Raw genomic sequence first — 13185 nt, forward strand, 5'->3', positions numbered from 1 at the left:
GGTGGCAAAGGCCAATACGTCGGCCTTTCTCCACCCCACCCCCACCCCCCCCAAGATCTTCCGACACACCAAATATCGCCACCTCTGGACTCGGAGCCACCCCGACACCCAAAACCTCGGACATGACATCCGAGAATCCTTACCGGAACCCCCTCAGTCTTGGAGACGCCCAGAACATGTGGACTTAATTTGCGCCCCCCCCCCCACACTGCCCACAAATGTCTCCCCCCCCGCCCCCCCCCCCCCCCCCCCCCCCCCGCCCCCGCCCCCCACAATTCCCGCAAAGAACCTGCTCATCCCTGCCATCCTCATATGGGCCCTATGCACCACTTTAAACTGGATGAGTTTTAACCTCGCAGGAGGACACGTTCACCCTCCATAAGGCCTCCGCCCACGTCCTGGCCCACACCTCCCCTCCCAGCTCCTCTCCCACTTGCACTTAATCTCCTCCACCGGAGTGTCCTCCCTCTCCATCAAATCCTTGGAAATATCTGACACCCTCCCCTATTTTGTCCTCCGACAACTCGCCTAACCGCCTCTCTTTCCCTCTAGCGTTCTTCGGGAACACCTCACTCTTTCCTATGTTCAATGCACCCTGATAAACGGCCAAATTCCCCAAAAATCTCCATAATCTCTCCAATGTTGCCCACCGGGCCTGAGATATATAATAACAAATCATCCGCACATAGCGTAACTCTATACTCAGCCCCAACCCGCTCGATCCCTTTGCAATCGCTTGACGACTTAGCGCCATTGCCAACGGCTCTATCGCCAATGTGAAAAGCAACGGGGAGAGCGGGCACCCCTGTCTCGTCCCACGATGTAACCCAAAGTACCCCAAACTCATCGGGTTTATCCGAACTGTCACCACCGCCACCCTGTACAGCAGCCAAACCCAATTCACAAACCCCTGCTCAAACCCGAACCGCCCACTCCACCCAGTCAAAAGCCTTCTCCGTGCCAAGATCTCTCTGTTCCTCCACATTCCTCAGAACCCTGCCGTTGACCATGTAATCCGCATTCAATTTTGCCCTACCAAAATGAATCACCCCGCACTTATCAGGGTTAAACTCCATCTGCCATTTTTCGGCCCAGTTCTGCATCCTATCAATGTCTCTTTGCAGCTTACAAGAGCCCTCCACTTCATCCACTACTCCACCAATCTTGGTGTCATCAGCAAATTTACTGACCCCCCCTTCAGCCCCCTCCTCCAAGTCATTGATAAAAATCACAAATAGCAGAGGACCCAGCACTGATCCCTGTGGTACACCGCTGGTAACTGGTCTCCAGTCTGAAAAATTTCCATTCATGTGATAGCCGGTTACTTATCCAATTGGCCAAATTTCCCTCTATCCCACACCTTACTTTCTTCATAAGCCGACCATGGGGAACCTTATCAAAAGCCTTACTAAAATCCATATATACGACATCAACTGCTCTATCTTCATCTACACACTTCTCAAAGTGAACCTTCTCAAAGAATTCAATCAAATTTGTGAGGCAAGACTTACCCTTCACGAATCCGTGTTGACTCTCCCGGATTAAGCTGCATCTTTCCAAATGGTCATAAATCTTATCCTTCAGGACCTTTTCCATTAACTTACCAACCATCGAAGTATACTAACCGGCCTATAGTTACCAGGGTCATTCCTATTCCCTTTCTTGAACAGAGAAACAACATTCGCCACTCTCCAGTCCTCTGGCACTATCCCCGTGGACAGTGAGGACCCAAAGATCAAAGCCAAAGGCTCTGCAATCGCATCCCTTTCTCCCAAAGAATCCTTGGATATATCCCATCTGGCCCAGGAGACTTGTCGACCCTAAGGTTTTTCAAAATTGCTAATACATCTTCCTCAGAATATCTACCTCCTCCAGCCGACCCGCCTGTATCACACACTCATCCTCAAAAACATGGCCCGTCTCCTTGGTGAACACTGAAGAAAAGTATTCATTCAACCCTTCTCCTATCTCTTCTGACTCCATGCACATGTTCCCACTACTGTCCTTGACCGGCCCTAACCTCACCCTGGTCATTCTTTTATTTCTCACATAAGAGTAAAAAGCCTTGGGGTTTTCATGATCTGACCCACCAAGGACTTCTCATGCCCGTTCCTGGCTCTCCCAAGCCCTTTTTTTCCGCTCATTCCTTGCTATCTTGTAACCCTCAAGCCACCCAACAGAACCTTTTTTTCTCATCCTTACATATGCTTACTTTTTCCTCTTGACAAGACATTCAACTTCTTTTGTGAACCATGGGTCCCTCACACGGCAATTTCCTCCCTCCTTGACAGGGACATACCTATCAAGGACACGCAGTATTTGTTCCTTGAACAAGCTCCACTTTTCATTTGTGCCTTTCCCTGACAGTTTCTGTTCCCATCTTATGCTCCCTAATTCTTGCCTAATCGCATCATAATTACCCTCCCCAATTATAAACCTTGCCCTGCTGTATGGCCCTATCCTACTCCATTGCAATAGTGAAAGACACCTAATTGTGGTCACTATCTCCAAAGTGCTCTCCCACAAACAAATCTAACACTTGGCCCGGTTCATTACCCAGTACCAAATCCAATGTGGGCCCCCACCTCTTGTCGGCCTATCCACATATTGTGTCAGGAAACCCTCCTGCATACACTGTACAAAAACTGCCCCATCCGAACTGTTCGACCTATAGAGGTTCCAATCAATATTTGGAAAGTTAAAGTCACCCATGACAACTACCCTGAGACCTCCACACCTATCCATATTCTGTTTTGCAATTTCTTCCTCCACATTTCTATTACTATTTGGGGGCCTATGGAAGACTCCTAACAACGTGACCGCTCCTTTCCTGTTTCTAACTTCAGCTCATATTACCTCAGTAGGCAGATCCCCCTCAAACTGCCTTTCTGCAGCCGTTAAACTATCCTTGATTAACACTGCTACTCCGCCACCTCTTTTACCACCTTCCCTACTCTTACTGAAACATCTATACCCCAGAACTGCCTACAACCATTCCTGTCCCTGTTCTAACCATGTCTCCGTAATGGCCACAACATCGTAGTCCCAAGTACCAATCCATGCTCCAAGTTCACCTACCTTATTCCGGATGCTCCTTGCCTTGAAGTAGACACACTTCAACCCACCTTCCTGTCTGCTGGTACACTCCTGCGACCTTGATACCCTCCTCAGTACCTCAATACTCTCAACACTGGCTTCTGGACTACAGCTCGTTTTCCCATCCCCCTGAAAAATTAGATTAAACCCCCCCAAAGAGCCGTAGCAAATTTCCCTCCCAGGATACTGGTGCCCCTCTGGTTCAGGTGCAAATCGTCCTGTCTGTACAGGTCCCACCTTCCCCAGAATATGCTCCAATTATCCACATAACTGAAACCCTCCCTCCTACACCATTTCTGCAGCCATGTGTTTATCTGCACTCTCTCCCTGTTCCTCAACTCGTTAGCACGTGGCACCGGCAACAAACCAGAGATGGCAACATGGTTTTTCCTGGCTCTCAGCTTCCAACCTAGCTCCCTAAATTCCTGTTTTAAATCCCCATCCCTTCTCTTACCTATGTCATTGGTACCGATGTGTACCACAACTTGTGACTGTTCCCCCTCCCCTTTAATGATTCTGAAAACATGGTCCGAGACGTCGCGGACCCTGTCACCCAGGAGGCAACATACCATCCATGAGTCTCTTTCATTGCCACAGAACCGTCTAGCTGTCCCTCGAACTATCGAGTCCCCAATAACTATTACTCTCCTGCTCTCCCTCCTTCCCTTCTGAGCCACAGGGATGGACTCAGTGCTGGAGATCCGGTCACCGTGGCTTACCATTGGTAGGTCGTCCCCCTCAACAGTATCCAAAGCGGTATACTTGTTACTGAGGGGAACGACCACAGAGGATCCCTGCACTGGCTGCTTCCTCCCAGCCCCTCTCACCGTCACCCATCTATCTTGATTCTTCGGAGTAATTACATCTATGACCACCTCTGCCTCCCGAATGATCCGAAGTTCATCCAGCTCCAGCTCCAGTTCCCTAACGCGGTTTCTGAGGAGCTGGAGATGGGTGCACTTCCCACAGATGAAATCAGCAGGGACACTAACGGCGTCCCTCACCTCAAACATTCTTCAGGAGGAACATTGCACTGCCTTCCCTGCCATCCCCCATAGATAGCTTGCAGATAAAACAAGAAAAAGAAAGAAAGCTTACCTGATAGTCACTCAACCCTTTAGGTTAGAGGAGGTGGAAGGGTGGGGGACACTACAAGTATAGTGCCTCGGGTTTAGGAACCGCCCAACTTAAATTCAGGTAAAATTAAAACACTTAACCAGCAACCACTGCGAGTGGGTTTCGGCCGAGATAAGTGATGCACCATCAATGGACACGAGACGAAGATGAGATCCAAACGATAGGCTTTAATGCACAAGATGTGTGCCCGGCAGCAGACGTACAGAAGAATGGCCGACTGCCGGGAAGCACGGGTTCTTATATCCCGCCTTGTAGGCGGAGCTACCTACCTCTCAGCCAATCGGGTAATTTCGAAAGTGGTATATGAGAGGCTTGAGCCGGGTCCTCTGGATGCCATATTCGGGCTATTGGATCAGCAGGGGTTAGAAGCGGGTGCGGAGGCAGATGTTTTAGCCTTCGCCTCCCTGATCGCCCGAAGGTGGATCCTGTTGGGGTGGAGGTCAGTCTGTCCACCCTGTGCCCTGGCATGGCGAGGGGATCTGTTGGGAGTTTTTAACATTCGAGAAGGTGAAGTTTCAGTTGAGGAGAAGAATGGAAGGGTTCTACAATTCATGGGCTTTGTTTATTATGCGCTGTCAAGAATTTGATGACATCGATCATGAGGGGTGCTTGGGGTTGTGGGGGGGTGGGGAGAGATGTTTGGACTGTGTCTGGTGTTGATGACTATGTATGTATGGGTGGATGGTGGATTCCTGATTCCTTTTCCTTGATGTTTGTATTTAAATTGTTTGGGGGTTGGTGGGAGGAGGGAATTGTTGGCTAGGGGATTGACATTGTATTTGTTATTGTTTATTGATGGGTTTAAATTTGGCTCCTCCTGTTCCTCTATTCATGGTGATCGCTTGCTCTCCCCAGTGTTTGTTAAACAGCAGGTGCCAATTGATTGGAAACTTCCAACCAATGGTCAATAATTGGCTCCCAAGTCTTTCATTGGAAAGCCCTTTCATTATGTTTCATTCACTTTTGAAACTGGGCCTCACAGTTCCATCATTCACAAATCCAGACACGTCAGATAACTGCGCCAACCTTGCCGGAGTGATTACCCATTTCAGAGTGGTAGCTTGCACCAAGATGAACCTGAACAACTTGTGTTCTCTGGATGTTTCTCGGATGTCTAACATAATCCCAGAGGCACCATGTGAAGTTAATTTCTAATTGTCTCAGGCCTCATAGCTGTAATTTGATTTTTTTGTTTTAAATATGAGTTTGGGTGGTGAGTATGTAATGTTTGCGGTTTTATCCCTTTTAAGAGGAAATGCTAATCCCCACTGGGGCCTCCATTCCAAACTGGTCAACTAAATAGAGAATTTGTTTCTCGTGTTTTTGGCCACCTGTAAACAGATCAAGGGGAGCTGGGAGTCTGCTACATTTCTTCTCTTTTCCAGCTTGTCTGTTTTAAAGGAAATGTCCCTTGCTGTGTGAATTGTTTTGGATTCTGCTCTACTTGAACACATTTTGCTTGTCTCTTCAGCTCGGCAGCCCCCAGCAGAAACCCAAGCGCTTGCGGCTGCTGGTGGATGTCTCTGGCAGCATGTACCGCTTCAACGGACTCGATGGCAGACTGGAACGCTCCATGGAAGCTGTCTGCATGGTTCTGGAAGCCTTTGAACATTATGAGCATAAATTTAAGGTAAAGGTCATCCTTAAACACAACCAGCTGATGTAATGTTTTGGAAAATTGAGGCTAACAAGGGAGAAGCTTTGAACCCAACAGCGAGGGAGGAAAACTTTCAGTTCTTCGTGCCTGTGTCGACTCTTTGAAAAATCTTTCCAATTAGTGCCACCATCCTGCTCTTTTCCCTAGCCCTGTAAATACTTCCCTTCAAGTGTTTGTTCTTTTGAATGCTACTAATGAATCTGCTTCTACCATCTCTTCATTGAACCAAAGCAGAAAATGAAGTTCAGATACATTTGAGCCAGGATCTAACTGAATGGTAGAACAGGTTTGAAGGACTGAATGACCTCCTCTTCTTCCTATGAGTAATTTGGGGAAATAGAGACATGTCAAAGCTTTTCATTGTGCACTCAACAGGACACTTCGCAATAACACCAAAGTCAGGGGGAAACAACAATTTGTACTGTACGAAAAGAATGTGCTGATTGGCTGGCAAGTTTACCTGATTTGTAGAGGTGTTTCCTTGGAGAATGCACCAGGTGATTGACAGTTAACTGCCAAACATTGTTTGAAATTTAAACCAGGCAGTTTGACCCTGATTAGTCAAGGTACTGCCAAACTACAATTTAGGGGGAAGAAACTTAAATTGTAACAAGTGACTGGTTCAAATGACATGATGCTTTAGAAAATGTTCTGATACCTCCAGATTCCACTGTTCCAATGCTCCCCTGGTTTGATGTCTCCTACCCTTGCACCCTCTGTAAACTTGAAGCTCACCTAAAAGTGTGCAGTCAGTATCCTAACTCTCACCAAGCTCGCAGTTTCCATGATTTAACATCCTCAATTTTGTTTTGAAATCCCTCTGTGGACTCACCTCGTCCTATCTGTATTCTCCTCCAACCCTACAACCCTCCCAAAATATCTGTGCTCCTACAATTCTGGATCTTGTACAATCTCAATTTGCTTCACTCCACCATTAGTGTCTGTACCTTGAGCTGCCTGGACCCTAAGCACCGGAATTTCCTCCCTAATTTCTCCCTACCGTTTTTGCCACCAAGTGATTAGCATTGCTGCCTCACATCTCAAGGGACTTGGGTTCAATTCCGCCTCGGGTGACTCAGTGTGGAGTTTGCACTTTCGCCCCGTGTCTGTGTGGGTTTCCTCCGGGTGCTCCGGTTTCCCCTCTCAGTCCAGCGATGTGCAGGTTAGGTGGATTGGCCATGATAAATTGCCCCTTAGTGTTCAAAGGGCTAGGTTGGGTTACTGGGTAATGGGGATAGGGTGGAGGTGAGGGCTTAATTAGGGTGCTCTTTCCAAGGGCCGGTGCAGACTCGATGGGCCGAATGGCCTCCTTCTGCACTGTAAATTCTATGATTCTATGGTTGGCGAGGTGGTAGTGACTGTTCTCACCCTTCATCATACATCACATTCCTTCTCTTCAATAATGAGGATGAAGTTATCTCTTTCAGATCCGATGTTAAGCAGATGATGCCATTGTTTTCTAGAGTGTACCATTTGAAGAAAAAGAGAGACCTTGTTAACCATATCCATTCCTCAACCCGCACCACCAAAACCAATTCACTGCTTTTCGGGAGCTTACTTTGTACAAATTGGGTGTCATATTTGCCCCCAAAATAGGAATGAATGCACATCGAAAGTGATGTTCTCACTGTGAAGCATCTTGGAATCTCACTCTCAAAGATTGTGAAATGCTGCCAGCCAGAACTTCCCTCAGGGTCCTTAATGTACAAGTTCATCAGAGCCGAGTGCAGATCCAAATAATGAACAATTAGATTTCTAAAGATTTTAATCGCACAAGCCCCATGAATAAATTACAAATGATTTTTTTTCTTTTTGAGGATCAGATTCATTTCTATATTCAGGTTTAGAAGGCAGTAAATAAATGTGCGAGATATTTGGCTTTGTAAATAGCAGTAATGTGTACAAAAACAAGGAAATTATGTTAAACCTTTACAGATCACCAGTTGGGCCTCAGCTGGCGTATTGTGTACTAATCTCGGCACAAAGGTGTCAGGAGAGGGTATGGAGGAGATTTACCAGAATGATACCAGCGATGAGGGACTTCAGTTCATGTAGAGAGAAGCTGGGATTGTTCTCCTTGGGGCAGAGAAGATTAAAGGAGAGACCTCCGAGAGGTGTCAAAAATTATGGGAGGTTTTGCTCAAGTAAGCAGGGAGAAGCAATTTACTCTGGTGAGCGAGTGGGTAACTGAAGGTCATAGATTTAAACTAATGAGAATTTTTTTCACACAGAGGGTTGCATGAAGAGACCTAATCTGTGGAGGCATGGGGGAAAAAACGGAATCTGATTTAGACAGCTCTTTCAAAGTCAATCGAGCCACATAAACCAGGATCTGGTTTAGCACAGTGGGCTAAACAGCTGGCTTGTAATGCAGAACAATGCCAGCACTGAGGGTTCAATTTCCGTACCGGCCTCCCCGAACAGGCGCCGGAATGTGGCGACCGGGGGCTTTTCACAGCAACTTCATTGAAGCCTACTCGTGACAATAAGCGATTATTATTATTGGGCCAAATACTCATTCCTTTGTAAGATTCTGTGGCAAAGGCCAATCTCAGTCATGTGTGCACTTTGAAATTAGAACACAAGGGGATTGATCCAATGGTCAGGCTGCGCCCAAAAAGCAGTTCGCCGCAGAGCAGTATGGTCGATAATAGTCAGGTGACCCCACTCGTGGGATCCAACCAGCTCGCAATGCCTAGCGAGATCTAGTGTGATCTCGCACGACGTTGCAATGTAAAACCTGCCCATTGTGGGCGGGATCACTTTTTAGCAAATCTGCATATTAAAGCGAGAGAGCTGGTCTCACTTTATTATGCGGATTCCTGAGTTACCCAAGGTCTCAGCAAGCGGAGACCAGATGGAGCAGCGTGCCTTTTGGGCAGGGTGGCATCCTAGCAGTGCCACCTGGGTGCCAGACTGGCACTGCCAGGGTGTAAGGTTGGCGGCGCCCAACTGACATATTTTGCGTGGGTGTGATCAGGCCGGGGGCACCCTGCACATGTATTGGGTGGGGGAGGTGCAGGAGGGGGCCAAGGACCCTCCCATAGTGCGTTGGGGCTTGGGAGTGGTTTGGGGCCGCTTCGGGAGCTTCGGAGATCAGGACGGCATTTTTAAATGGCGTCCCGATCTCTCGTTACACTGATGAATTCAGCGAGCGGAGCTCCTCAGTGTACAAAATGAGGCTATGTGCAGCCTTGGCTGTGTGTTCCCCGTTGCGTTTTATAGCCTTGTGATTCACAGCGCTGCGAGCACCAGGAAACATGCAGCTGCTAAACGCGCCCAAGGATTTCCATACTCCACCCTCACTTTGCAGATCCTGATTTGAAAATTGCACTGGGCGCAGGCTTTGATTTCCATCAACCTATTGGGTGAAAAATTAATGTCTGACACAGGAGATTTTCTGCTACTCAATCCCAGCTGCCGGGACTCCAGCCAAGAAAGGCAGCAGCCAGAAATGTTTTGTTCCTAAAAATGACTGGAGGTGCAGCAGCAGTGAGATGGAGACAATCCCCCATAACTTCCTGGTTCCCCAGTGTCACATTCCCACTGAGGGTTTCCTTAACACTTGTCCGGAAGCGGTAACTGCCTCTGGACAATTGCACTGGGAACCACTCAACAGAGGCGATTTAAATTGCTACCTTCAGATGGTTCTGCCAGTTTTACCCTGTTCGTTACTCTGAAAGAGTTGGAAGTAAAAAAAAATCACTTAAAACTCCAGAGTAACTGTTTAAAAAACCCTGACCCAGCCTTGCACAGGACACCCCGGAGCCACCACACCACCCCACCCCGAGCCGATCTGAGCCCCACCCCTGCCCAACCTAACACCCCCTCCAGGTGAGACACGGTCTGACTACCCCTTCCAGTACAACCCCCCACCAGCTCCTCCCGGTCCCACCCCCTCTTCCAAGTCTGATCTCCCCCACCCGTTTCCCGGTCCAAAAATCCCCCATCTAGTATGACTCCACCTCAGCATCTCCCAGTCCCACCCTCCCTTCCCACTCTCATCTTCCCCATCCCCTCTCCCCCGTTGTCTCAACCACTTACCATTGAAACCTACCTTCTCCCATTAAATTATCCTTTTAAACACCTCCTTTACCATGGCTAGAGCCGTAAAATGGGAGTGTGCCTTTCCTCTGTGTGCTCCAGTTACTCCACGCTGACACAGCTTAGGTCTGTTTCACTGCTCTTGTCTCACCCCAGTCTGAGTGAAGAAGGTTGGTAAAGACAGGCGGCTGGATTCTCCATTCCTGAGACTATTTGTTGATGCCGGGATAGGATTCGTGGGCTTCCACAACAGCAAAACTGCAAAAACAGCAAAATCTGGAGCGATCCAGCGACTATTAAGGGGCTAACATCACATGGCACACAATCGATTCCAATAATAAAGCTTTGGCAATGTTGGACACTTTCCGTACTCCCTCTCTCTCCCTCAGCCGTGTACTTCGCCGTCGGGAATTCAGCCCAGTGGAGGCGGAAAATGAAAACGAAGGTGGAGGAGGCCCCGGGGAATACCAGGTCGGACTCGCTAATAATATGCCCACGGCATTTGCTGTACATGCGCTCTGGAATGCATTGATGATACTATCGAGAAAACGGAGAATTGCAGTTTGACGTGAAATCAGCCCCCGCCGCAATTTTTATGTCGAAACCGATTCACTGCCCAAACGCATTTTCCAATTTTGCCGTCAGCCGACGGAGAAGCTTTACAATTACAGCATAGTTTGGGGCAGCATGGTAGCATGGTGGTTAGCATAAATGCTTCACAGCTCCAGGGTCTCAGGTTCGATTCCCGGCTGGGTCACTGTCTGTGTGGAGTCTGCACATCCTCCCCGTGTGTGCGTGGGTTTCCTCCGGGTGCTCCGGTTTCCTCCCACAGTCCAAAGATGTGCGGGTTAGGTGGATTGGCCATGCTAAATTGCCCGTAGTGTCCTAAAAAGTAAGGTTAAGGGGGGGTTGTTGGGTTACGGGTATAGGGTGGATATGTGGGTTTGAGTAGGGTGATCATTGCTCGGCACAACATTGAGGGCCGAAGGGCCTGTTCTGTGCTGTACTGTTCTATGTTCTATAGTTAAGTCCATCGAGAGTGGCAATCCGCCGGAGATTGCCACTCTGATGAAGTTACAGACCAGTAAGTTGACAGATCCCAACATTCAAATCAGATCATCTTTCCCTTCTCGCTTGACAGCTGTTGATCAACTGAGTGGGGTGGTTGAGAGGCATCGCGCCGTGCCAGCCAGCCAATTGAATTAGTCCTTTAGTTTCACTCAAGCAGTCTACCAGTATAAAAACTAGAGGTGGCAAATTGCTTCCAGGAGAGATTCAGTTCTTTGGCCCGGGCTGTATTCTCATTAGTCTGCTTCATTCCAATCTACGTGGATGTGTTGGCTGTTTTCACTGGTCAGAAATTCTTCAGAAGTATCAACCCCTTTTCTCTCATTTGCAAAAGGGTTTGGAATAGAGAAGTGGCCCCTTTTGCACTCTGCTCGGAGATGGGTGCTGTGGCAAATGAATAGTGGTCTGTGCACGTTTTGTGCTGGATAGCAATTGAGCAGAACTATTTGCAGCTTTCAGCATTGACAGTCAGAGCTTTCACACAGTAAGGGTTGTGTTTGGCATACACTCCAAGAGATTCCATTTAATGACTGGCAGCAAGCTAGGATTGGATTGGATTGAAAGGAAAGCTGAGACCCAGGGGGAGTTTGAAAGGAAGCTATTAACTCACTTCATCTCGCTAAATTTTCTCATTCTCCAATCCTTCTTGGTCTGTATTTTATCCCAACCTGCAATCCAACCATCACACAGCATGTACACACACAGGTACACAACTGAGCACTCATGCACACTCCAACAAACACTCCAACCCATACTTACACACATTCAAACTGAGACTTACACTCCCACACACGCACACTCCAATACACACAGACACACACTCCAACCCACACACATACTCCCACACACACACACACGCTCCAACCCACCAACACACACTCTCCAACCCCCATATACACACTCCAACCCCCCCCCACACGCACACACAAACACTCCAACACACACACACACACACATACACACACACACTCCAACCCAGATGTACATACACCAACTCCTACAGACACATACTCCAACTCACACATAATCCAACCCCCTCAGAAACATTCCAACTCCTCACACTCCAACTCCTGAGACACACTCCAACTCCTCAGACACACTCCAACTCCTCAGACACACTCCAACTCCTCAGACACACTCCAACTCCTCAGACACACTCCAACTCCTGAGACACACTCCAACCCCTTAGACACACTCCAATCCACACTTACACACACTATAACCCACACTTACACACACTGTAACCCAGACTCACACACACTGTAACCCAGACTTACACACACTGTAACCCACACTCGCACACACACACTGTAACCCACACTTACATACACTGTAACCCAGACTTACACACACTGTAACCCACACTTACACACACTGTAACCCACGCTTACACACACTGTAACCCACGCTTACACACACTGTAACCCACACTTACACACACTGTAACCCACACTTACACACACTGTAACCCACACTTACACACTGTAACCCACACTTACACACACTGTAACCTACACTTACACACACTGTAACCTACACTTACACACACTGTAACCCACACTTACACACACTGTAACCCAGACTTACACACACTGTAACCCACACTTACACACTGTAACCCACACTTACACACACTGTAACCCACACTTACACACACTGTAACCCAGACTTACACACACTGTAACCCACTCTTACACACTGTAACCCACACTTACACACACTGTAACCCACACTTACACACTGTAACCCACACTTACACACACTGTAACCCACACTCACACACACACTGTAACCCAGACTTACACACGCTGTAACCCACACTTACACACGCTGTAACCCACACGTACACACGGTTACACACACTGTAACCCATACTTACACACATTGTAACCCACACTTACACACACTGTAACCCACACTTACATACACACTGTAACCCAGACTTACACACACTGTGACCCACACTTACACACACTGTGACCCACACTTACACACACTGTAACCCAGACGTACACACACTGTAACCCACACTTACACACACTGTAACCCACACTTACACACACTGTAACCCAGACTTACACACACTGTAACCCACACTTACACACACTGTAACCCAGACTTACACACACTGCAACCCAGACTTACACACACTGTAACCCACACTTACACACACTGTAACCCAG

At 48.0% G+C, this 13185-nt stretch overlaps 1 protein-coding gene across 1 annotated transcript in view; it reads left to right on the forward strand.

Annotated features, from left to right (window-relative positions):
* The window catches only part of vwa8 (von Willebrand factor A domain containing 8), a 489820-nt gene that overhangs the window by 450844 nt on the left and 25791 nt on the right, over nt 1–13185 (forward strand). The window contains exon 42 of the mRNA XM_038802772.1: nt 5705–5863. Coding sequence (XP_038658700.1) covers nt 5705–5863 — 159 coding nt within the window. The remainder of the gene's footprint in view (nt 1–5704; nt 5864–13185) is intronic.

Source organism: Scyliorhinus canicula, chromosome 7 (assembly GCF_902713615.1).
Source record: "Scyliorhinus canicula chromosome 7, sScyCan1.1, whole genome shotgun sequence".
Lineage (NCBI taxonomy): Eukaryota > Metazoa > Chordata > Chondrichthyes > Carcharhiniformes > Scyliorhinidae > Scyliorhinus > Scyliorhinus canicula.